Genomic DNA, 24,471 nt, shown 5'->3' on the forward strand with positions numbered 1-24,471 from the left:
CAAATACAGGACCTTCAGTTTTAAAGTGGTCATTTGCATCAAACCTATATTCAACAGGAGTAGTAGTTTAACCAGTAGGTATTCATAAGCTATGGAGATAAAGACTGAGATAAGTGTAGAAAGATCGGTATCTTAATGACAATAGTGCATTTTTTACTGATATTGGTATGATTTTTGCAGGAAAGTCCACAGTAAATGGTAGATTTTCAACATAAATTCATTTTGGAAATGAGTGTTGAGATTGAGAAGTAAGCATCTTAAAGTATCCACAAGGGGAGTTCTGGTTCTTATTTCTCACCTTTTCCAAAGAGAAAAAATTGGTGCACAAAGCTGTATGAATATTCAAGCAGAGTTATGACAAGAGGAAGAGAACTCACTAAAGAAAGTGCTTGGCAAGCAGAAGTCTTAAAGATAAAATATTCCACAGGAAATCCATTAAATTAGACAAGTATCATAGAGAAACTTGGATTTTCAAATTTAAACAAATCCCAGGAAGCCCAGACATCATTTGTCTTTCATTTCTCACCTGATTACAAAGTGAAGAACTTCTAGTCTAGGCAAAACATACAAGGCTAAACTGAGGGCTGCTGAGACTCTGTGTCCATGTCCCTTGACGGCTCTGCTCACAAAATGTGTATGGAGAGACCATTTTAGTGTTATTGTAAAATTAGGGTAGAATGCCTCCAGCAATGCCCTTCCCACCAAAACTATGCATACCAAATACACAAAGCAAACAATAAAAGACAATGGCACAGATCAGTACTTCCACAAGAAAACAGCAGATTTTTAAGGGAAAAAACATTCTGAATAGAGAATACCTGCCTGAAAAGCAAAATTGTTCATGCACTTTAACACTCAGCAAGTTACTCCTGAATATTCCAGTTTACTGGGTTTTTTTTAAGCATAAGAGGTATTGCAGATTCAAGTGCAAGTAGTGAACTATTTCAAATAGACATAAATGACAGGGAGCCTTTTATTCCAACTACTGCATCTGGATTCTAGCCAATCCCTCAATGAAACGTATAATTGGATAAATGTAGGTTATGGCATTAGTAGTATTCAACTGCCTCTATTCTATTTGAAAAGGAAACAGTTTTTCTGACCTTTAAATCTCACTACAAATAAAGAAGCAATTATTTCTCAATAAGCACATCTGTTGAAAATTAAATTTAATTAAAGAAAAAATCAATTACTATTTTTTCCTAGCTTTCATAAACCCTCCTAACTTGTCAGCTTCCTGAGGATCTGCCAAACCACCTTGTCTTGTGTCTATCCTTCACACTGTGAGACTCCCAGAGGTGAGGCTCTCTCTTCATAAGTGGGGGAGGAAACACGCTTGGAAGTGTAAACTCTGGCAAATTCTTCATGTAAAAAGCAAGAGAGAGGGGATCTTTTTCAAAGCTGTGCTTAGAAAGCCTTTTTAAGAAGCATAACAAAAAGGTGCACTCTTGTATTATTTGCTGAAATTTTATCCAGCAAGTACGGGGTTTTAATAAAATATAAAAATTCTCGTAGTCACTGAAAACACAGAAATTGAGCTGCAAACAACCGCCTCTCACTTATCCAATCCCCGATACGGAGGTAAAAAGGCACCCTTTCCAGCACATGAATTTACTGGCATACTTTTTCACATTTCTGGACTAGTCCTTGTTACTCTGATGACATGTTTAAGCAGCCCTTTCCTCTCTGATCTATGCAGCAGATAATTTTTGCACAGTTTGTTTTTACTCTGCACTCAGCATGCCCACTGGCTCTGCAGGAGTTCTGCTCGGGAAGTGAGAAGAAAAGCATGCACCATAGATCCACTAAGCAGACACCAGCCCACGTGTCTTGAAAAAAGGCATTCGGCTGAGGATTTTTGTGGGGTGTTTTCCTCTTTTTTTTTTTTTTTAATGACGAAACTGAAGGTTTTTTCACCCTTTGGTAGAACTACTTTAATTTAAACTTGAATTCTGGACATAAAAGACTAATTTCACTCATTTTATTGTTGTCCAGATTCAGGAAAGTTTTTGACTTTTTTTTTTTTTTAATCAGGATATTTTTTGTCACTACTCTTCAAAATGAAAATCCCTCAACCACTCTGAAGTCTGCACAATAACTGTAAAGCTGGAGTGAACTTCTGACACCAGTACAGTATACTGAAATCAATGTTGTAGTCCTTTAAAATAGCCCACTGAAATGTATAGTATATGTTCTATATTATATATTCAACTAATACATACAATTTATATATGCATATATATGTGTATATATATACATACATAAAGTTAATGAAAATGACTGAACCACTTTAATTTTCCACATACAGAGGGAAAAAATATGCAGTTTGTCATTTAAGAGGGCAAACCATGGCAGCATCAAAACATACCCACTGGAGAAAATCAGTATCAACAGCTAAGCACTGGCCACCATCACTGAGGGGTCTAAGTGACAAAGACAGAATGATTTGGTCATGTTTTGCTCAGCAATTAGATGCAATCACACCAAAACCTTTTCTTCATGGCTATGTTGCCTTCACCACTATTAAATTTTTGGAACGAAGCATCTATCCAGGCTGTAAAATCATTGTGTGAAAAAAGATAAGGAGAACAAACAACATAAATTTACAAGCACACATGAAACTTCTTCTTCCTTAAACACCTCAAAGCCCAAAAATCTGAAGGATGACTTTAAAAATCAGTCTCCTGTGCTCTGCTATGTTCTGGATTAAAGGAGCTAAAGAGGACATTAAAGAAGTTAGTTATCAGAATCTTTTGCCAAATACAACTTATGCTGAATTAAGCTATGTATTTCAAAAAAACCTGTTTCCAAATCCAAAGTTAGGCTGCAAAAGAAAATTAATTTAAATATCTCAATCATCACTGCTGCATCACTCCCTGAGGAGAAGCTGCCACATTCCAGTGCAGCTGGAATTCAAGTGGCGGCCCCAGTGGAGGGGTTATTGCAGGTCACAACACAGAGTCACTGGAAAAACAAAGAAAAACCCATGAATCCTCCTGGGCTCAACTTTCTTTTTACCCTGATATTAGTGATGTTTTAGCAAATGACCTTGTCACTATATTTTATATAATATCTCTGTTATTGTCCACCTCTCACCAGTACCATATTTTTCCAAATATTTTTTTCCAACAGTTTTACTTAAAACTGAGAATACAAAAAGAAAGGAGGACTTGAATTGATATTTCACCTGTAACATCAAGCAAGAAATAAAATATTCCCAAACAACCTGTTGTTTAATATAATGCAGTAGAAACCAAGCACAGATAAATATTAGGTCGCTAATTTTTTACACTCTCTGAGCTTTGGATACTCTGGAATAGCAAGCCATGAGTGCTAGGTCCCTGTGGTTTGCAGTGACTACAGCTGGTGCAGGGCGCTCAGCACTTCCCAAGACTAAAAGTTAAGTTGCAGACCTCCTGTTGGAATATATATTTCAAGTCAATAGCCATCCAAACTTACCTGTTTATCGCTGAAATGCCAGGTGCGAATAAAAAGATGTATGGCTTCAGGAATGTTGCAAGTCTTTGTTAGCAACAGCAACCCTTCCTTGAAGGTGCTAGCAAAAGCTTTTTTATAGCAGCTAGTGAATCAAGATAAGAAAATAAAACAGAAAAATTATGAAGTATTTTGTATTTTACTTAATGTTCTCTAGATATTATACATACAATCTTTAAACTTAATTTAGATTTCTTCAAAAACTGCCCAAGCACTTGAAACACTGTTTTAAAGAAGGTCTCTATAAAATACAAGTTCCATGTGAAAATAACTGGACTGTGAAAAGATTCGAACCAGCAGACAGTTCTGAATGCATATCATACAGGCACAGAAAATACTCTTTAAAACACTTGTAAGTATTGCTTTAATTATATTTATGCTAAAAAAATGATGACATAGGTTTAATATTCTTATGGTAAGAAATACATGTAGGTGAGATTTGAAAAGTTCCATGAAATGTACATACAGCAATCCTGCGCACAACATCCACTATCCAAAGGTTTGTTAATGCTGTTGGAGAATGAGTAAAAATATCAGAAAGTAAAAAAAGAAATAGCAATTGCTTGTTGAAAATATAATGTCCCATTCAGATTTTTAACTGAAAGCAAATTTATATGATTCTGATCTCTGTTATAGCCACACAATTACAACTTCCCCAGAAGCGTGCATCCAATCCTACTGGCAACTCTGTAAATTATATTAAAATCTGGGCCAATATGTGCATTAATTTAAACATTCATATTAGATCAAGTAAACCCTATGCAATAACAGCCCATGTATAGTTAATATTCTATCCATACATCTTTTCTTTTTCTATCCATACATCTTTTCTTTGTGAATGTTAAATGACTATAGGTATAGGATCTGAGAAATAATTTGTCCTTTTAGGTCAAGAAGTCACATGAGAGTTTGTCAATGGAATAAATCTGTTGAGTCTTCTTTGCTAGAGTATCTTTCCCCACTCAAAAAGACTTTCAAAAATGAACCATGTTTTTTTAATAATGTTTTCTTATTCTGACATTGCAGCACATGAAATGGGAAACCAACCATCAGCTGAGTAAATAAGAGAAAAATCAGGAAAAAATACTAGACAATCAAAAACCTGTAATGAATTGTTACTATTCTCTCAAATGCAAACCAGCTGCATTACCCTTCCCCCATCACTATACGGTTTCACAACCCAGTAGCTGCTAAGGCAAACTTCTGAATTCCTCCACTTTTACTCCCACCAAGCCTTTACCAGGGGCTGCCACCTTTCCTCATTTAATTGCATTTCTTAGCTAGAAGATGTTTGCTGTGTGGTTACCGTCTTCCCAGACAAGAATCAGGCAGACCTGAGCAGACTAGTGCTGATGTTCTCATCCAGCAGAACACTTGTGCAATTCCAGCCTTCAAGCAAACCAGGGGTCCAGCCAACAGACAGCCCCGGGGCAAAAAACTGAGTAATGGGATGCTTCACTGAGTCAGGACTCTGAGTCAGACAGACTGCAAGCTCCTGCAAACTGCAGTGAGATAACAGAAGACACGATTTAGCTAACTTTATTAAAAAGCTAGACTGTGTGTGTATCTGAAGAAAAATGAAATTATTATATATATTTCATACCCTCTCTAATAAAGCTCCATCAGTAAATACTAAACTTTTCAAGTTTGGTTGGTTTTTTGGGTTTGGTTTTTGTGTTTGTTTTTTTTTTTACAAACAAAGACACACATGTCTTATCAGACACACAGCTACACAATATCTGTGTACATTTCTTCATAAGACAGAACACTTCCAGGAAATTTAATGAAATGCAAGAGTTTATTTTGAAACCAAAACACAACAATATATGACAATGACAATAATAATTATCTCTAAAGAAAAGATCAACCCACGGAACATTTTAAATTATAATAATTGATTCCCATCAGGTTGCTTGATATGATACTGTATCAGTGTAATATCAATGATAGAGGTTTAGCTACACTTTCAGAAAACATAGAGAAATGCTTTCAGAGAAGCATATAGTCGCTCTCCCCTCAAATTTCAATGTTCATATGATCTAAAAAAAAGAAAAGAAAAAGATGCTGAGCTGCTGTAAACACAGTATTTTTTGCAAGAGGAAAATGAAATGGTTCATTCTACTTAAAACAATATAGGCCCTCAAAATGGAGCTGGAAATAATTATTTACTGGCTCATACAACTATGAGAAATAACAGCCGTTTCATATCTGCATGTGGGCAAGTCTGGATTCTGTTAACCTCAGTAAACATCATCTATGTTTACATACATTTGAGCTGGGTATAGATTTGTGCTTCTTTCAAGAAACAGGCATTACTTATCTTCAAAGGCACACGAGAGTTTCCTTCATATATTTACATATATATGCATTATGCTAATAATTATGCTTTCCTGAAAATATATATAATTTAATGTATTACAGTAAATCTGTATCACAGACTACAGTATCATAAGGAATGCAAAACTGAAATTGTGCTAAACCAGTTTTACACTATTTTATTTGCTTAGTCAGCACTACAAAGAATTTAAACTGTATGTAGAGTGGGCAAAAAATCAAACTACTTACAGAAGATTATGTATACATATTTAAATGTCTTTTAGAATTTAGAAAATAACAAAACATAGCTATGTCAATATCTCTTACAAATTAAAATGAAACCTGATACTTCTCATACCTTAATCTGCAAATGTATTTGCTTTAAACTGGATTGCACTGGGAATCTCCATTTCTCAATACAATTAACACATTTAATCATGTCTGAACTAACAAGCAAGTTATCTACAGAATACATAAAGCAAGTTTACAAATTCAACAAATAACACACCTTTTGGCCTATGTCCAGGACTAATTTCTTCAGACAGAACTGAGTCACCTTTGTAGGAAACAAATTAATTAGCTTCTTAGTAAAAAATGAAAAAAAAATCAGGGACTGAAAATTCAGAATACTTCCTCTCTCAAAAAAAAGAATTTGTATGCAGAAACCATCATAAAACCAAGATGCTTATTAGCCATACAGATTTGAGTTCTACAGGATTAAACATGACTCGTTATCTGTTTCAGTCACTAGTGAAAACAGGTAATCGAAATACCCCATTACATTACTCTGACACACATGATTTTGACTCAAAGATATTTAAATTATTATGTGATAAATGTTAACACATTCACCTTGCAGACTTCTACAATGAGATGTCCCATCTGGAAATCCACTTAATAGTGAAAATCTCCTTCCTCCCTTGTGCAATAAAATACCTCACAGTGACTATATCTACAGTTACCTGCTCACTTCACTACCTGTGGTCACAGTGCACAGTGCTTTCCTTGATTTAACACATCCCCTCTTAAAACACACTCATAATGGGAGCTGGTAGCTGGGGCTGAGTCACGCTTGGTTCTGACCGTGCTACATCTGTTCGGACTAAAGCAGAATTTTAACTCAAGTGCAGGCAGCAAGTTACTGAGTTTTTCTCACTGTTGGTTGCCAAAGAAGCCTGGTGGTGCAGTAAGTAACCGTGTTACTCCTGCATGAGATCAGGCTGCCCCTGGCAGAGGTGATCTCTATGGTGCTCCCCATGAGCATCACCACCACCCTGCTCTCCTCTGGTCTGGAGACCACTCTCTTCCCTCGCTCTGCTCCTGTGATGCCTGCATCTACATGAAGAGCAAAGACAGCTTTTGAAGGTAGCTGATAAGTAACCTGCCAGGAAAAAAAAAAACCACCAAAACCACCCAACCTTTTTACAGGTACTATTTCTATTTTCTTCCTGTAGAAGCTATCACTTAAATCTCATAAGGGGAAAATAGTGCAGTAAGTATGGATATCAACTTTGTTTGGCAGTGTAAAATCAGCAATAACAAGACTTCCTGCATTCTGACAGGCAGAATCACTTTGAAGAAATATTAAAATTCCCATCATTGTAGAAAGATTAAATACAAACAATCAAAGAAAGTGTTGTGATAGTAATTATGAAATTATAACATAGTGGAGGGATATTAGAATGTTCTTCTTAATTACTGATGTATGTGAAAAAAAACCCAGTTTCTCTAAATCCAGAACAGGTTACCAGTATAACAAAGACCAATCGATAAACATAGTAAAATGTGTTGATTTCTAGTAAGATTAGATTCTAGCACTATAATCACAAATTTTATACTGTCAAAACTTTTATGAAAAAAATGAAATGTTTACCTGCCTAAAATATGCCTTATTTGAACAGTTGGCCTTCCAGGAAGAGAACTAGTCTTAGGTTAAAAATCTAAATATAGATTTAGATTACAATATCACAATGTAATTACATATGAGTAAAGAACATAAAAACAAGAGATATTTCCACAATCGTTTTATAATACCAGACAGAGAGAAAATTTAATTTTTTGCTAGCTAAAGTCTATTTCTTTTACCAAACTAAAAGTAATTTATAGAAATTGTTCAGTATTATAAATTTTGGTATCTTATGTGTGTAAATTTGTACTCTCTAAAAGCAGTTTATTATCTTTAATATAGCCAGGTCGTGTTTGCTTCTATATGACCGAATTTACCTTATCAAAAACTTTCATTAAACACTTGGATTTTCATGTGAATTTTTGTACCAGCTACTGTGAGAATATTTGCTCTCCACAGAACAGTGAACATGACTTTCTACTACCAAAAAGGTAATCCATAGGTGTTTTCAACACTGTTTTCCAGTTGACAGAATTAATCAACATCAGTGATACATTTCATAAAACTCCTAGTCAATTATTTCAGGGTAAGAATTTTAATAAACGTTCTGCTATTTTGTGTGTATTACTTTTGGCACAGTTTTATGTTTTCTAAAAGAACATTCTTGTCCCACCATAATAATCAGTGTGTATTGGTGCATACCTTTGGTGAGAACCTGCTTAGGTTTTTTCATTATAATCAAAAGCCTATTCTAAAGGGTTGTTAAGAGTCTCACCTCCTTTGGTTTGCAGTGGTATGCTGAGAATGTCAGCCTCTGTGCATGGCTCATTGTTCATGCTGATGCAATATAATGGTTCACCCAAGAAAGAGGGTTTCTTCAATCTTTTTGTGTTGAGTGCTCTTGACATAAAGTAACCTTCAGTAATACTCTTATCTTCCATCTTCTGTAAACCTTCTAGGTCATCAGGTTCCTCTGTTTGGGCCAGTGAATCCTTTGATAAGTGACTACCAGCCAATGCTTTGCTGATATAGTAGCCAGGGATTTTGCTCTCTGCATTAACACATAAGCTTTTGTCTTCGAGTCCAGCCTTTTCCTGAGCCATTAACATCCCTACAATATGGTCTTCAACTAACATTTTGGAAAGACTAGATGTGGAGTGAAGAGTGGAGTCTTGACTTGTGTAACAAGGGGGACTTAATCCAAAAGAAAGAGATTCCTGAGACTGTGGCATGGTAACGTTACTTATTGTTCTCTGAGGCTGCATACATTCTTCCAGAAGGGTCTTAAGCTGCTCTTCAGAGAGGCTCGTTTGTTCTTCAGTCTGAAAAAAAAAAAAGGCAAGAATTTCTTCTGTCAAAATATAATTAATGAAAAGCAGTGCCATAAAACAGCCTGAGAGATACACTGGCAGAGTCCTTAAACAAATATCAATGTCTTTCAATTCAAACTGAATTTAAATATACATTTCCATAATCACAAAATTTATGCAGCATCCTCACTAGGTTCTAGATAGACTGTGTGATGAAAGTTAGGAAAGAAGCCTGATGTCCACAAGGCACTGAGAGGCCTTTGATTTTGCATATTCTTCCATAAGATCTGACTGGTTTTTAATTACCAGAGTATGAACTTTTTCATATTTCTTGGTTTGCTGTGAATAGGTACAGACACACACACACATAGACGCTCTTTAAGATTTTAGTTATTGAAAGCAAAATAGCACGTTCCTGCTGGGGCAATGACTGTTGGGGCAATGCAGCTGGGGTTAGAAATGGTTTTGGACAGCACCAGCCCACAAAGACTGTCACATACTGACTGAAATATTCCCAGCCTCTCACGGTAGAAATGCCACATAGTCTCTCAAGCACATGACACAAAGCACATCAGTTACCTACCATGGCAAGCATGACCCATGGCAAGTGGGTCATGACAGAAGAAAGCTCTGCCTTCTGTAGGACAGTTTTAGTGCTTCCTTCAAGCTGTCACTGCTTGCATAGCTCGCAGATGTACCTTTTCAGTAAATTTCTTATTCAGAGACTGACACCCTCCCGTCATTTTTATCATACAGGACATTTCTAAAAATTTGATATTAAAGATAATGACTGATATTAGCTGGTTATGGTGAAGAATAGAAAATTTTGCTTAAAGAGGTTAGCAATAGGGAGTTACTTCCAGCTTTTACAATCCTTAACGCTCCTGAAAACAGAGTAGCACAATATTCCCTGACAATTTAAAGATTATAATGATAAGGATAAGACTATTTTGCCCATGAAATACGAGTTATAGAAGCTATCATAATATGTGCTTAAAATGTTGGAAGTGCTATGCAACATTTAATAGAGAAAAATGCTTTCTAAAATCAAAATCTCAGTTTTAGACAACCTCCAAGACACAAAGGATCAGCTGACACATTAATGAGCCCTTAAGCTACAGTGATTTATATAAAACAAAAATTTTATTCATTATGTAATGACTTCTACAGAGAATTTACTTTACATTGTGCTAGAGGATAGAGCTACTGTCATTTCAGAGGAGAGATCAATATCAGATGTTTAGCTGATATTTTTTTCCCTGAAGGTCTCTGATCCAACTCCAGGAGTCATATTATCCTGTTTGATATATATGACATGACTTGGCTACAGCCAAGGTACCACAGGGTGTATGGATTATGTCTGAAAACTGATTACTCATGTTCATCAATGGGGACAGTTTTCAGTCAGGAAGGAAAGAATATTTCTTTGAAAAACTTGCGGCTATTAAATATTACAAGATTACACTAAAAAGTGAACAAGAATGACATTTTAAGTTACCTTCAGTCACCATTCTGTACTTACATATTCAAACATTAATAATAGCTAATAATCACTGCTACAGACTGAATCTTGTACAGTTCAGGCACTAAATGAGGTGCATAAACTCAGATCTATAGTTATTTAACCCAATAGTCTTTTCTGCAGATATCAACTTCCTTCCCAAAGATACTCCAAGTTTCTTTATTGCACATAAAACTGCAACTACATTAGAGAAATCATATGTTAAGGGCTTTTAAACATGGAAAAAAAAAAGAGCATCGACAGACTATCATTAGGGGTAGAGATCTTTATTTAGATCTAGGTACTATTACTATTTAGGTAATTATATTGAGATTCAAGTAATCTTGGTATCAATCTATGTATTTTTGATAATATTAACTGAAATCAAACCACAAGCTTAAGTGCTTACATAGGAAACATGCAAAATATTACATCTTCAAACTTGATTTAGTCTTCCAAATTTTAATCATAGTGTAGAAAGCACTCACTGACGAAAAATACACAGGGAAAAAATTAGTAGCAAAACACTATCATGAATCAAAAATGAAACATGAAATGTTTCAAATTTTCATTTTAAACTACTAGTCCATGCTGAAGTCCTTCAAATTCTTGAAAAAGTATTTTAATTTGCAGGATAACATTTGTTTCCAAGCAATGATTATCAGAATAGACTCACTGTAAGAAACAAGATGCATCCACACAGGAAAAGCATAATGTAATAGACCACTACTGGTAGCACAGCTGCATCAAGAGTATATTCACAGAGCAGATCATACTGTGTAAACATAACTATATTTGTAACACAGAAGATTCTCACATCTGGAAACCCACATGGATTCCCACATGGTTTTGAGTGCGTGGTTCTATACGAACGTATTTCAAACCATTTGGCCAAGATTATTTGGAGCTAATTTTATGTTAACGACAGGGCAATTCACTTACTGCAGAAAGGAATTATGTATATGAAGCAAATGAATGATCAGTACAAAATTAACATTGTGAGGAAGGATCATCTTGTTCTGCCTTTCTTTGGTCCTTTTATTTCCCTTACCCCTCCCCGCCATTTATTTGCAGTCCATTTTCCCTCATCCAAATTTTTTTTTTTTTTCCCCCAGGAAAATCATATGGCTTGTATTCATAGATTACCTTGATTATTACCAGAGGGGTAAGATTTAGAGCCTAAGGCATATGGTGAGGGAAATGAATATAATAACCATGGAGTTAAAAAGTTTGGGAACTAGTGGGCTTGTTTTTCTCCAGAGTGGCAGGCCTGCAGCCAAAGCAGACAGTGTAAAACATTTCTTTGTTCCTTCCTTTTTCTTTCTCTCTCTTTCTCTTTTTCTCCCTTTGGATTTTTTTGTAAGACATGCATGTAAAGATAAGGAAAGTATTTAATAAATCTCTCTAAAAATTACGTTTTAAAATACTAAAGGCTCACTGTTATTTTCTTTTGCCAAACTCAAGAGATGATGATAGGCTTAAGGAAAAATACACACTGGAGAAGAAGATAAATAGCCATCAGTCATCCACTCAGCAGCCAGGAATTTACATTGAAATGAAAGCAGAAAGGCTGCTGTTAAAATCAGGAAACAGAGTTTAGGGAAACACTGTTGGGAAAGACATCTCACAGCAAAAAAGGCTGTGCATTTGCAACCAAATGAGCATTTCAACTCATGGAATTGCATAATACAACAACTGTATTAGGAGTCTGCAGAGTATATATTTGCACACATCAGAAGCAATCCAGTCACAACCAATTGTAACAGTTCAGAGCCATGACTTGGAATCAGAAACACAGTCTTAGGGAGTCACTTGATTCTACATCTCCCATGCTTTCACTCCTCTCATTGTAAATAATTTACAACTCCTATACAGAATAAATACTTCAAGACATTTTTTTAAAAATACAAGAACATAAAATGAGTGTCAGTCAAAATACAGAAACAGCCCACTAGACAAGGGAAAATGAGGTATCAGGTCTGGTTTCCATTAAAAACTAGAAAACCTTTTAATTGTTCTGGCTAATTTTTAATAGGACACTGAGTCCTATTCATTTCCTAGGCTTTTTTACCGTTAATGATCCAAAAAGCTAATTCCTAGCCAGGAGTTTAGGAGCCTGCTAATGACCTTTACTGTTTATGTGTGGTTAGCTTTTCACACACTTGTGGCGCTCCTCTGACTGAAGATTTCTTGTTCCTTGCTGAATTCCTCCGTGACAGGAGTCTATAGAGAAAACCTTACTGCATGTGGTAGGAATGCAAACTTGTAGCTCGCTGTGGACAGCCCTGCTGTGACTACAAGTTTTCAAGTTCAAATCTTTAGGCTTTCTTTCTACATCTCTACAGTAACAAAAACAGACTAACACTGAAAGCCTGTATCAGATTTTACCATGGGGAGAAGGCTAACATGTCAGGATTATTTCTAATAATAGTAAATAATCAAAAAATGACACACAGTAAATAAGTAAGCACTACAAAGTCAGGATATTTAAGGATTCCTGTAGCTTGCACATCTATAAACATGGAAATTTTGTTCCTTAGTCTGAAAGCGCTGCACTCAATAGTTCACATGAGAGTTTGAAATAATTTACTTTGATGCTTAATTTGCTGACGTTTTCACTAGTGTGTGAGACTGCAACAGTCTGAGGTAACTATTTTCTTCCTGATAAAACTACTCCATTTTAAGAGAATACTAATCTATTGAGACAAAGTTCAGATTTTTGACAGATCAGCCCAGGGTAGTTTTGTAAGTTTTAGTTATTCAATAACTTATCGACAATTTCTCAAACAGCTCTATTCTGCTTTGAAAAGGCAATCCTTGCCTTCTCTCTCCACATTACTCAACTCAATGTGGACCATCAACTCCAAGGTCTCACCTTTCTGCATCACAACCAAGCATCATGTACTTGTCTACAAACAGTACTGGTCCGTGCAACTGTGAAATATTATTAATATGCTGCATACAAACCACACACATCATGCAATTGTGGAACAACTTCTTATAATTTCCAGAAATGTTGAAAGCCCAAAGTTCTTTTGCACCACAGAAGTCAGTTTGGTGACCATAACTTGTAAACTGGTTGAATTAATGTAATATGTCCATTGTGGATTAACCCCAGCAGGCAACTAAGCACCACCCAGATGCTTGCTTACTCTCCATCCCCTCACCCCAGTGGGGAAGGGTAAGAGGAAAGGAAGAGCAAAAAGAGTAAAGGAGAGGAAGAATAAAAGCAATAAAACTTGTGGATCAAGACAAAAATTGTTTAATAAGCAGAGAGAAAGATAACAAAACAAGCAATGCAAAGGCAATCACTCAGCATCTCCCATGGATAGACCAACACCCAGATAATTCTGAGAAAAAAAGTTTAACTTTATAGAACTCTCTCTTCTCCCTTTTTATTACTGTGCATAAGATCATTCACGTTGACATGGAATGTCTTTTTGATTAGTTTGGGTCATCTGTCTCAACCCCAGCCTGCTGCACAACCCCAGACCACTCTCTGAGCTGCTGCACAACTCAGACCTCTCTCTGCTGGGAGGGCAGACTGAGAACCACAGAAGGCCCTGATGCTGTGCAAATGCTGTTCAGCAATAGAACATAGGTGAGTTATCAGCACTTTTTGGTCACAAATCCAAAACACAACACCCTATAGGCTGCTAAGAAAACATTAACATCCCAGCCAAGCACAGTACAGAGACCCACACATCTGCTGTCACAAAGAAATTAAGTGTTCAGCATGTCACTTTACTGCTTCTAGTAATTGCTTGTTTGTTTTATAAACACTATGTTAAGAGAAAAAGCTTAATGAATGTAAAAGAAAAAAGTTAATATTTCCTCTGTAACAGCTGCTTCAGCAGGGCTAGTTCAGAATGTAATAACAGAAAATATTAAAGGGAATAGACCAGAAATATGCTCACAACTAAATGAGCATGTTTTTGGAGAGGGCAGTAGTGTGTATGGATTTGACAGTGTTAAAAATTAAGACTGAAAGCTGAAAAATGGATTCAGAAATTAAAAGGTCCTTACAATCATGATTTACCATCTGGTGGTTCTGTGCTTATGTCTAGAGGGTGTGGGGACTTCTGTAGTGTTTCAGCAATGACATATATCTTCAAAAATGAGCAGGATTCCTAAGCCATAGGAGAAAATCTCCTTCTGTTAGTTAAATTTTTCCTTCTCTTATTTTTTCCACTGTTTCTGTTTGTGTAAGGGCAAAATGAAAAGGCATACTAGTCAGTTTCTGGTAGCTCCTGCTGCTAAGAGCCAAAACACAGAAAGGACAGAAGTATCTTGGCAAAAAAACAGAAGCACCAGACAAAAAGAGGAGATTATTGGGCATCTGGTAACATCACTGTCTGAAAAGAAAATTCAACTTGCAACATTAGGAGCCACTAGAACCTCAACATCAAAGTGATTATCAGCCTTGTGGAATAATATAAAATCTCCACTAAAAATAATTTAAGAATTTAAGAAGAGAAAATGAACCTCATTAAGAGATTGAAAATAAAAAAAAAACACCTAGATTTTCTTTTCCCTTCTTTCTCTGACAAGGGAAATTTTAATAGAAATCAAAAGGAGACATGAGTTTATACAATTTTGATCATAATTAGAGTAGCAAACTATGGAGACAAGACATGATAATTGCAGCAGTTTTTAAAGGTAGCTTATAGGTTATAGAGGTAAAAACAAATCAGTTTTGCCTTCAAGAACTTGCCATAAACATGCCTATTTTAGTCATTACAAAAAGGTGTAACACTTTTTTTTAATTTTACCTTTCTCAAAAAATATCAAGTCAATTGCTTGTGGTTTGAATGTACCAATAAAGGGAAAGTGTGTTTCACCAGCTATGCCACACTCTGTAAACAGTATAAAGACAGAGCAACTGGCTGCTAAAGGTAACAGAAATTGGAGGGGGAAAAAAAAAAAAAGCTAAAAGATCTTTTGCAATAATTTACTTTTCATTTGACACTATAGACACTAAGCTACATTGCTTACAGCTGTGCAGTTTACATGGTACTATATGAGGATATAATTAAGAGGTTTGTAAGTGGGAATTATTCCTTGGAACCCTACGGAAATGTTTCCATTGTTTTTAAAGACCCAAAAAGCTGTATTTCTGCATAAAAGAACAAGTTGTACTTTTTACCCTACCTTTCAATTTTAAATTCATTTCATTGTAGCTTTTGATCTACAGGTTCCATCACATTTTTTGGTGCTTACATATTACCAGGTTATCACCCATGGGCACTAAAATCTAAATTTGTATGTCCTCACCAAGTTTTAAGAAGGTAACTTCAGGAAACAGAAGCTGAAAATGTCACACAGGCCTAAAGTTTCTAACATTTCTATCAGGCACATATTGTAATAAAAAATAAGTATTTTTCAAGTAACTGAAAATTACTCTGCATCATCATTTTCCTCCATTAACTACATATTACTTTGGAGCTCCATTTTCATTATCTGAACCAATAGGGTATTTTTAAACTTTAGACCTAAGCAGTATTGTATTCAACCTAAATAGTTAAAATATGAAATATAACTCCTCAAAATATGTCTTTCCATTAGCATGATGGCTTTTTCTGTCACTTAGGAGTTAATATAATACTTATGCATCATGTTATACTGTACCATTTCTCCTAAGGTCCAAACACCGGTTGTAGAGCATATTTGACTTTTGTATATATTGTATATTAAAAATTTTCTTTTGTGTCGTTTCAACATTGTCCTGTTACTCAATTTTACTCCAGCTTCCATCATTAGCAGCAGGGCACAAATTTCAAGAAAGCAGGAATTAACAAAGGAAGCAATTTCAGCATCTTTAATTGAAGATAAGAACTAAAATTCTAAATAAATATATATTAAATTGTGTAATTAAATGTGCATAGAGCATATTTTCCTGGCTAGGGCAAAGAGGTACTGACTTGATGTAAAGAGCCTGTTTAACTGGATATCCTACTAGTCACTAAACAGTAAGAGTTGAATGTTCCTTAGAGAACATAATTTCAAAGTTTAAGAATTTTAAAAGCTGCATAAATCATGATGTAAACCTCCATTTAAACACTGAACTATGAGAAAAGTCTCTGATTTAAATCACTTTGAATTTGAAAATCCATCTACTCCAAGGTCATCAACAGATGTTTTGCAGGAATTCAGCTCTTCTAACTCCAGATTAGTACAAAATTTATCTCTTCTAATCTACTGTGTTTGTAGATAGAAAAAAATCTAAGTATTTTTCCATATATGAGCCACTTAAAATTTTTAATTTCTAAAATCTTTCTCAACAAATGGATTTTAATTTCTAAAACCTTTCTCAAGCTGTTTTTAGAGTACTTGATTTCACACAGTTTCAAGAGTTCTTATATTAGGAGCAAGCTGGTTTTAACTAAACACACTGAAGGTGTGTGAAAACATAAGACACAAATTCCTGAACTGGGATTTACAATCCATTACTCAGAATAAGACTCTCATTTTCCTGCCTCTGCTGAAGAAGCAGAACTTCTGCAATTTAGATTATTTAGCGTTCAAAACCAGTTTCCTAAATATCCCATTTTGTGTTTTTAACTGTTTGTTATTAAGCACTTAACAGATTTCATTCCATAGAAGTCTCTTCCTTGAATATTAAGTTGTGGCTTTAATTTTAAGTAAAGCCAGTAGAGTAGACAAAAATGCCTTGATGTGGTTGCAGCTGTTTTCTGTTACAAAACTCCATTTCTTTATTTTCGGTCATATTGGCTTAGTATTTTTTTCCGAGAAATAGTGTAGCATAATGGGATCACTCTCACATGCAGCATTTTTTAAACTGCAACAAACTATCCAGAAATTTTAAGAATGCTTACAGGTCTATAATCTACTGGAGGAACAGAAAATGTTCAACAACAGAAATGTTCAAGGCCAGGGTAGATGTGGCTCTGAACAACCTGGTCTAGTGGAAGGTGTCCCTAGCCATGGCAGAGCAGTTGGAACTAGATGAGGTTCAAATCCCTTCCAACCCAACCATTCTATCCTTCTATAATTCTGTGAAAACAGAGAAGCCACAAACACATGATCTAGGTGACCTATGCAATTAAGAGTACTTCAGTCTTACTAAATATGGAAAGGACTAGCCCAAGGAGCAGAAGGTCATAAAGACTCATCTAAAGCAACTACAGACACAAACTTCAGACTCAGTTTTCTGATACTCTTCAGAGATATCTTTTAAAGTGACTCTTAATTGGTTGTGTATCAATAGCAACAGGCACCTCTAAATACTGACTTTTTCTAAGTAACATATTAATGTATATGTTAAGCCTGCCCTGCAGTACGTATTTTGAAGGCGTAAATATTCTCTTCTGACAGGAGAAGTATTATATGAAGGAAGGTCTGCTATATGTAGAATAAGAAGTTACAGAAACTCACAGGGTTCTCCGGTGAAGTAATATAGGTAGGGTACAATCTCAGTTATCCAACTTAATGTCGATCAAATTCTCTTTTATGGATGTGGTTTTCTTACAGAGTTTTTGACATCCTCTCTTTGTTTCACAATCACACCACCTAAATCAAGAGCCTCAGCCAAGTGCTAGTGTCAGCTGCAGTTCCCCAAGGTCCTCACAGGCAGCAGAGAGACACCAGCACCGGGAATTGTAATTCAACTCAGCTAAAATTTAAAGACAGAACATTTAGAATTTTGCTTACTAATTGCTGTTTTAAAACTGAAGCCTTTCTGACAACACATTTAAAAGGCTACTCAAGCAAATAAATGGGCAGAAGCAGAAATCAATATTAAAAATTAAATTCTGCAAGTCACAGAAAAAGCAATAAAATATACTACTTTTCAGAAACTTGTTGTGAAGAAATATGTTGAAATATAGAATTGCAAATCCATTATCTACTTTTAAATAACAAGACCCATAATGTATCACACTAGTTTAGCATTTCATTCTCTCGCTCCCACAAACTTAATATAAGCTTAATATAACAGCATGTACAGTATTGTCGTGTATGGGAAAATGCAAGAATTCAAACACTGCTAAAATCTAGAGTATTAACAGTACCAAAAATTACACAACTTATGGGAATAAAGAAGAGAAGTTGTCAATCTTTGTAGCCGTGTGAATTGCAAAGGTGGAATTCTACCTCATAACCTCAGGACTATGAAGTCTCTTTAAAAAAGAAAAAAATCAAGAACCCATTCACTGCTTCTGAAATGTTTCTCTACTTTTCAATTCATGGCATGGATAATTACATCCATAAAGGAAGATCCCATCTAAAATCTATGAAACTGTCTTTGTCTTTAAGGGAAAGATCCCTGTACATAAGCATAGATAAATGAGTAAGGGTATGGATAGTTATGCCACATCTCTGTCTCTGCTTGTGAGAGGCCAGAGAAAGAAATTTCTTTTTCAGTTCTGTTTGGTGGGGCCTGTGGCTACAAGGCAAGTGCAAAGTTTCTAAAGGGAACATCAGGTTGCTGCTGTGTTTGTCAGTGTGGGCATATATTTTATGGAGCACTGAAATAACATAGAATAATAAGAAGCTTTTTCTGTACTGAAGAATGGAAGGGTATTTTGAAATGAGGTAACTGCATCTGGCTCTTGTATTTCCATTCAAAAGGAAAACCCAAAAGCCTTTAGGAAGAATGTGATGAACAATATTGCCGCAGGCAAAACATTTTATTTGGAGTTTCAAGCCTTCCTGCACCCGTTCTTGATTTTGGATAGGGGGCGGGGGACAAAATCTTTCAGTAAGTACAAGAGCAGGAGTTAAAGCATGGAACATTCAAATATATATTACCAGAAAATTCTCATTTACCACATAACAATAACATAAAAAAAAAGCTGAGACTAAGATAATATGAGTGCTAATCTATTGTTACCACTTGATGTTTGGCAGCTGTTTTTATGAAGACACATAAAAAAACAAAATTATAACATTATTTCTTTTTTTTTCTAACTACAAAAGGCACTGCACAGAAAGTCTAATTGTTAAAGTAAACTTCAGTTTTGATTATTTATTAAAATACACTTTTTCCTCAGGTTTCTCTAACAAAGTAAATGTGCAACAGTACTAATGTCTACATTCCCGCTGGCATGATAAATTTCATACATTATTATAACCAAAACCCATGTATTTTATGTCTTTGCCAAACTAGAAACAGCATAAACATTTTAAAAACAGGTAAGAGAACAAACCCTCTATTTTTCTTCTGAAGCAATGAGAGAAAACCTCAGCTACTTTCTGCCACTAACTATAACAGTTTTCAATTCCCTAGGCCTTAGCAATAAAAAACACTTTCAGCATCTTTGTTTGTTCTCTTCCTCATGTCCTGTGGCAAGGACAACTGAAAAAGTCCAAGCATTCCAAGTGTTGCAGCTCCTTATTGTTATTATCCTGGTTCATGTAATCAGAAGCACAGCTATCTGCATGCAGATAAAAAGCAAGACACCCTGTACTCAGTTTAGAGAGGCAGTCAGTTGATTTGCCAGTGGAAGCCATAGACTAGAGGGTACACAACACATTGCCTTAGTACACTTTTCCTTGTCTCTACCTTTCCTGGTAAATCGTGCCTGGTAGATAAGAGATGGCTGTGTGTCTGTAACTAGAAGCAGCAACAGCATGCAACAGGTCACACAATCACACAGGGCAGGTTCCTGTATTTCTTCCTCATCACCAAGGAGCGTGCCACAAGTGACAGAGGTACAGGAAATCAGATAGCCCAAACAGCATATACTAAGCATACCAGCTTTCCTGCATCAGGGACAAAAAATAATTACACTCATGTAGAAGGCTTTATATTAAAAAGACTTGTGGTTCAAAAAAAAAGTCTTGATGATAGGAGAATATTTTAGTGTTTGAATTTTTCAAGCATTTTCTGCAGAATGTGCTCATACGTAAAATGCAATTCAAAACAGCTGAGTAAATATTGATGCTAAGAAATTTTGCTTTTAGAAAATTAAAACAATTCTAGAAACAACAAACAAATTACAAAAATGTAAAATTATACAGATGCATGTAACTCAGAGAAAAGTTAATATTTTGCAGTTTGAAATGTACACTTGCAATAGGATATAAAATATATTTTTAAATTAAGCTTTTGACAATCCCATTTATACTCAGTGATGTATACCACAGCACAAAAAGGAAAAAAAAAGTATAATATTACCCCTAGTAAAAGACATGAAAGCTCCAAAAGGCTCATGTTTTTCAAAAGAAAGTTATGTAAATTTATCGTGCATTTGGGATACAGGTGACTCTGCTGAAGCTAGAGTCTATCTTTTGCCCATAAAGTCAAAGTTCACATGTCACTCATAAGATCTGAAAGATTAATTTACAAAAAGTCTCTGTGATCACATTACAAGGTCAATGGCTTAAACACAAAGCACTGTGCACCCCAGTTGCTTGGAACTTTCTTTACTTCACATTGGAATGTTTTTGCCCAGTTGCTTTGGTAAAAAGAATAACCAAAGTTCACAGCTGTGCTTCTGATGAATTAATGATGACATTGTTGGTTTTAAAGGACACTATACTACTCTCAGTTATGTGGAATCACAGCTACTGAATCACTAGGCAGTGACAGAGTCAAGGGTTTTATTTGCTTCTTCCAGGCAGTTAGGAGAAAACTACTTATTCATTAGGTTAATTCAGACAGAGAGTTCCTTTTGAAAAAATTGAGAAAAGAAGTGATCATATTTTTTGAAACATAAGAACTTAGAGTGAATATTTTAAAATCCTAACTTCTTTAACCAAGGACACTCACTGCTTAGGTATTTTTTTTCCATTAGGCTTATTAAAATTTCAAACTTTTAAAAGACTTCCAGGATTATTCAGATTCTTCCAAATTATTCAAATGAAATGCACCAAGGACCAGATTGAAAAACAGTTTCTATATCAAAAATAAGACAAGTATAATATATATTCTTAGAAAGATAAACATCTCTGAAAACATAGAGCAGCTGCAGTTTCCAGCACTATTATGCTGCATAAGATGCAATAAAAGGAAATCAGAAGAGATGGAAGTTCCATATATCTGATTTTTTATGCTAATGGCAAAAAGAAAAACATACATAAACATCTAACATGTTGTTTCAGACATAAAAGTATATGTAAATATCAAGGTTGGCTACAGCTACAATCTGGAATGATGATGCTGTGTATTAGTATAGCCTTTACAATGTGACTACATGTATGTATACCAGCCTGGCTGGCACAATTTGAGAGTTATATTTAATTCCTAAAATTAATGGGTTTTAATTAAGAAAGACACATAAGGGATCTGAGCCACACAATGAGATTGTGTCCTTTCCAGAGACATCAGAAATTCATTCCTTCTGGAATTTAAAGAATGAATTGTTGTGGATCGCACTGGTCTGCCTGGCAGGAGACACCATCAGCTTGTTCTTGCCTTATGGAATCTATTCACACATGTATCCCCTTACTGTGCTAAGCACCACTTCATACAGGAATTATTTAAATACACTTGATGTATTTGACACAGGCTATGTTTTATTTTATGCATTATTGGAAAAATATTCCTTACATGGGTGAGTCATTTGTAGCTTTATGTGAGCCAGTTCAATATTGGCTACTGGGAGTTATAGGCTGTCAGGCACCATAGTGGAAAGCCATAAAATGGAATATGGAGAAAATAACAAAGTGAGGGACATGACATAGGTACTTTTGTACTTTACCCTCAAGTCACTCTTGGGAAAGAGGATTAAGGCACTTCAGTCTCCCTACTCAGAGCTAGAAGTGCTAAGCACTGTGTCACAACATTTTGCACCTTTTCAGGCACGCTGTCTTTGGCTTGGCTTTCTCACATGTCAAGAGCAGTTTCATTGATAGCCATGAACAGTAACACACCAAATCTATTCTACAGCATTCTGCCAAGGATGGAGAGGTTTCCCTCAGAAGACAACATTTTAAGTTTGAAACAGCAGGCTCACAAAGAACTAAATTTAGTTCCCCCATTGCTAAGTTAATGTTTGAACCATGAGATAAATTAAGTAATTAGAAGAGCTCTTCCTTGTTTGAAAAAATGTTTTAAAAGTGCCTCTCTTTACAAAATTCCTCTAGGTTTTAGATCTTAAGAAGACAAAGGCACCTGATTGGAGCCCACATAAAAAAGCCCAGACTCCAGAAAGGGTGAGTCTACAGACATTTGGGTTCTGACTTCAGGGTTTTTTTTTCCTCTTATAAGTTAGCCTTAGGCTGTTCCCAGCTCAGTAAACTGGCTGCTCTGAATATTATTCTAAACCCACATAATCCTCACCCTTATCTGCAGAGAAAGCCCAGGAATTAACATACATTCACTAATACAGCTTTAACTGACTTGCCCAAGGTGGGAGGGCAGAATGTGCTAAGCCACTGTACCTACCTGTCTTTCACGATGTTCCTAGGATAGAAATTCACATCTACTGTGTATGTGGAATGGGGTAAGGATGTGCAAGTATGTATGCACAAATCCACTGTGCACCCTAATGAGTTAATTAAATAATTTACTGGCTTATTCACAAAAACAAAAATATTGGGATGGACAGAAGAAAAGGCTGCAAATTAAACCAGTGCAAAATGATAAAATATTAAGAATAAATTAGTAAGTGAAGTGAATGTGTGGAATGCAAATTCCTGCTCTGCAGTACGTAATTAAAGAATTTTGTAAAATCCCAATATTTGACTCTAGGACATGCAAAAAAATATCTGGATCACTGTATCTTCCAAAACCACAAACCAGACCCATATGCTCATGAAACAAACCATATGGAAAAAAATCAATCTTTTAAAAATATTCAGGAATATTTTTGACAAGACTCATCAAAGAATTCTAATAATTTCTATAATGAGAAACTTAAGATTTATTCTTCTCATGACAAAGGAAAAAAAGTTCACCCTTAAAATCTTTAAAAGGCTGCTCTGGGAAAAAAGAAAACAAGACGTGATGAATATTTGGTAATAAAAACCAAATATCATGAGATAAGAAATAAAAGGACAGCTTTCCTACTCCAAGTGAGGCCTCTTTATAACAGATGAGCAGTACTTGGTTGAGAGTTTTACCAGGAGGAAATCTTTTGGCTTTTGGACAGCTGAGAGATGCCAGTACTGTATTGCCCGTGCAAAAAGAGCAATAGTGTGACAAAGAGGAGGAGTGAAAGCCTTGCCATGCTCCTCATGCTTGCATCTGGTCACAGCTACAGTCTAAAGACACGCCTGTCGGAAGTTACAGCACTGCAGAAAAGGTGCCAACAGATCCTGAGACAAGAACAGTTGTGCAGTCAAGGAACTAACGATACATCTTATTCAATCTCTCATCCTAAAACAAAAGTTAACCTGATCCTAAATTTAAGAAACACCTGTGGCTATTCTGAAGCTGTTGCAAAGTAAACCAGAGGAGTTTAACCTGATAAACCTCAATTGCTACTACAAGTTCTATATACTATCATGAAGGAAATAAAGACCAAAGACACTGTACCCATAAAAGGATAAATTTTGCTTACAATACAATTTCTATTCCTGGTTTTACTATATAATCTTTTCTGTTCAGCCACTTACTGTATCTCACTTTTATTTATTTGAAAAAATTACAATTAAAGGGACAAAATGGTTCAGTCAAAAGCTTGACTGGAGAACTCTGAATTCTTCAAATAAAATATATTATATGATGCACAAAAGAATACTAATATGGGCAAACTATGCAATATTGTATATGCTAAAAATGAGAAATCAGACCTACAAATCTTTTAGAACAATGCTGTGTTCTTGTTCATACAAGTGATCACAAAACTGAGATTACAGCAAAAAAAATAGAATTCAAGAAAGGTAAGCACAAAAAAAAATCCAACAATGAAAAGAAAATTGCATTCTATATTTCTTCTGAAATTAGACACAGCATGACACCTCAAGTGATTAAATTTTAGTTTATTTGAACAGTAAAGCAAAGTATTTTCATTGACAGCCATGTAACAGTAAGATTACTATAAAATATTGAAAAGAGGAAAACATTGAACAGAACTAAAAACAAGAGGTGACATACC

General features: G+C 35.4%; 1 protein-coding gene across 7 annotated transcripts in view; it reads right to left on the minus strand.

Annotated features, from left to right (window-relative positions):
* The window catches only part of FSIP1 (fibrous sheath interacting protein 1), a 134,889-nt gene that overhangs the window by 59,171 nt on the left and 51,247 nt on the right, over positions 1–24,471 (minus strand). For 3 of the 7 annotated variants that reach the window (XR_008437515.1, XR_008437516.1, XR_008437512.1), the window contains 7 exons: positions 8,433–8,979; positions 6,320–6,367; positions 4,830–4,997; positions 3,962–4,005; positions 3,460–3,580; positions 2,369–2,423; positions 527–619 (listed from right to left, as the gene is read on the minus strand). Coding sequence is in view for 2 of the 7 variants with exons in the window: in XM_053980099.1 (XP_053836074.1) it covers positions 4,972–4,997; positions 6,320–6,367; positions 8,433–8,979 (621 nt within the window). In the remaining 5 variants the exon portion in view is untranslated. Of the gene's footprint in view, positions 1–526; positions 620–2,368; positions 2,424–3,459; positions 3,581–3,835; positions 4,006–4,342; positions 4,998–5,306; positions 5,535–6,319; positions 6,368–8,432; positions 8,980–24,471 lie in introns of those variants that run through there. The other 4 variants (XR_008437514.1, XR_008437513.1, XM_053980099.1 and 1 more) reach the window with 4 other exon arrangements.

Source organism: Vidua macroura, chromosome 6 (assembly GCF_024509145.1).
Source record: "Vidua macroura isolate BioBank_ID:100142 chromosome 6, ASM2450914v1, whole genome shotgun sequence".
Classification (NCBI taxonomy): domain Eukaryota; kingdom Metazoa; phylum Chordata; class Aves; order Passeriformes; family Viduidae; genus Vidua; species Vidua macroura.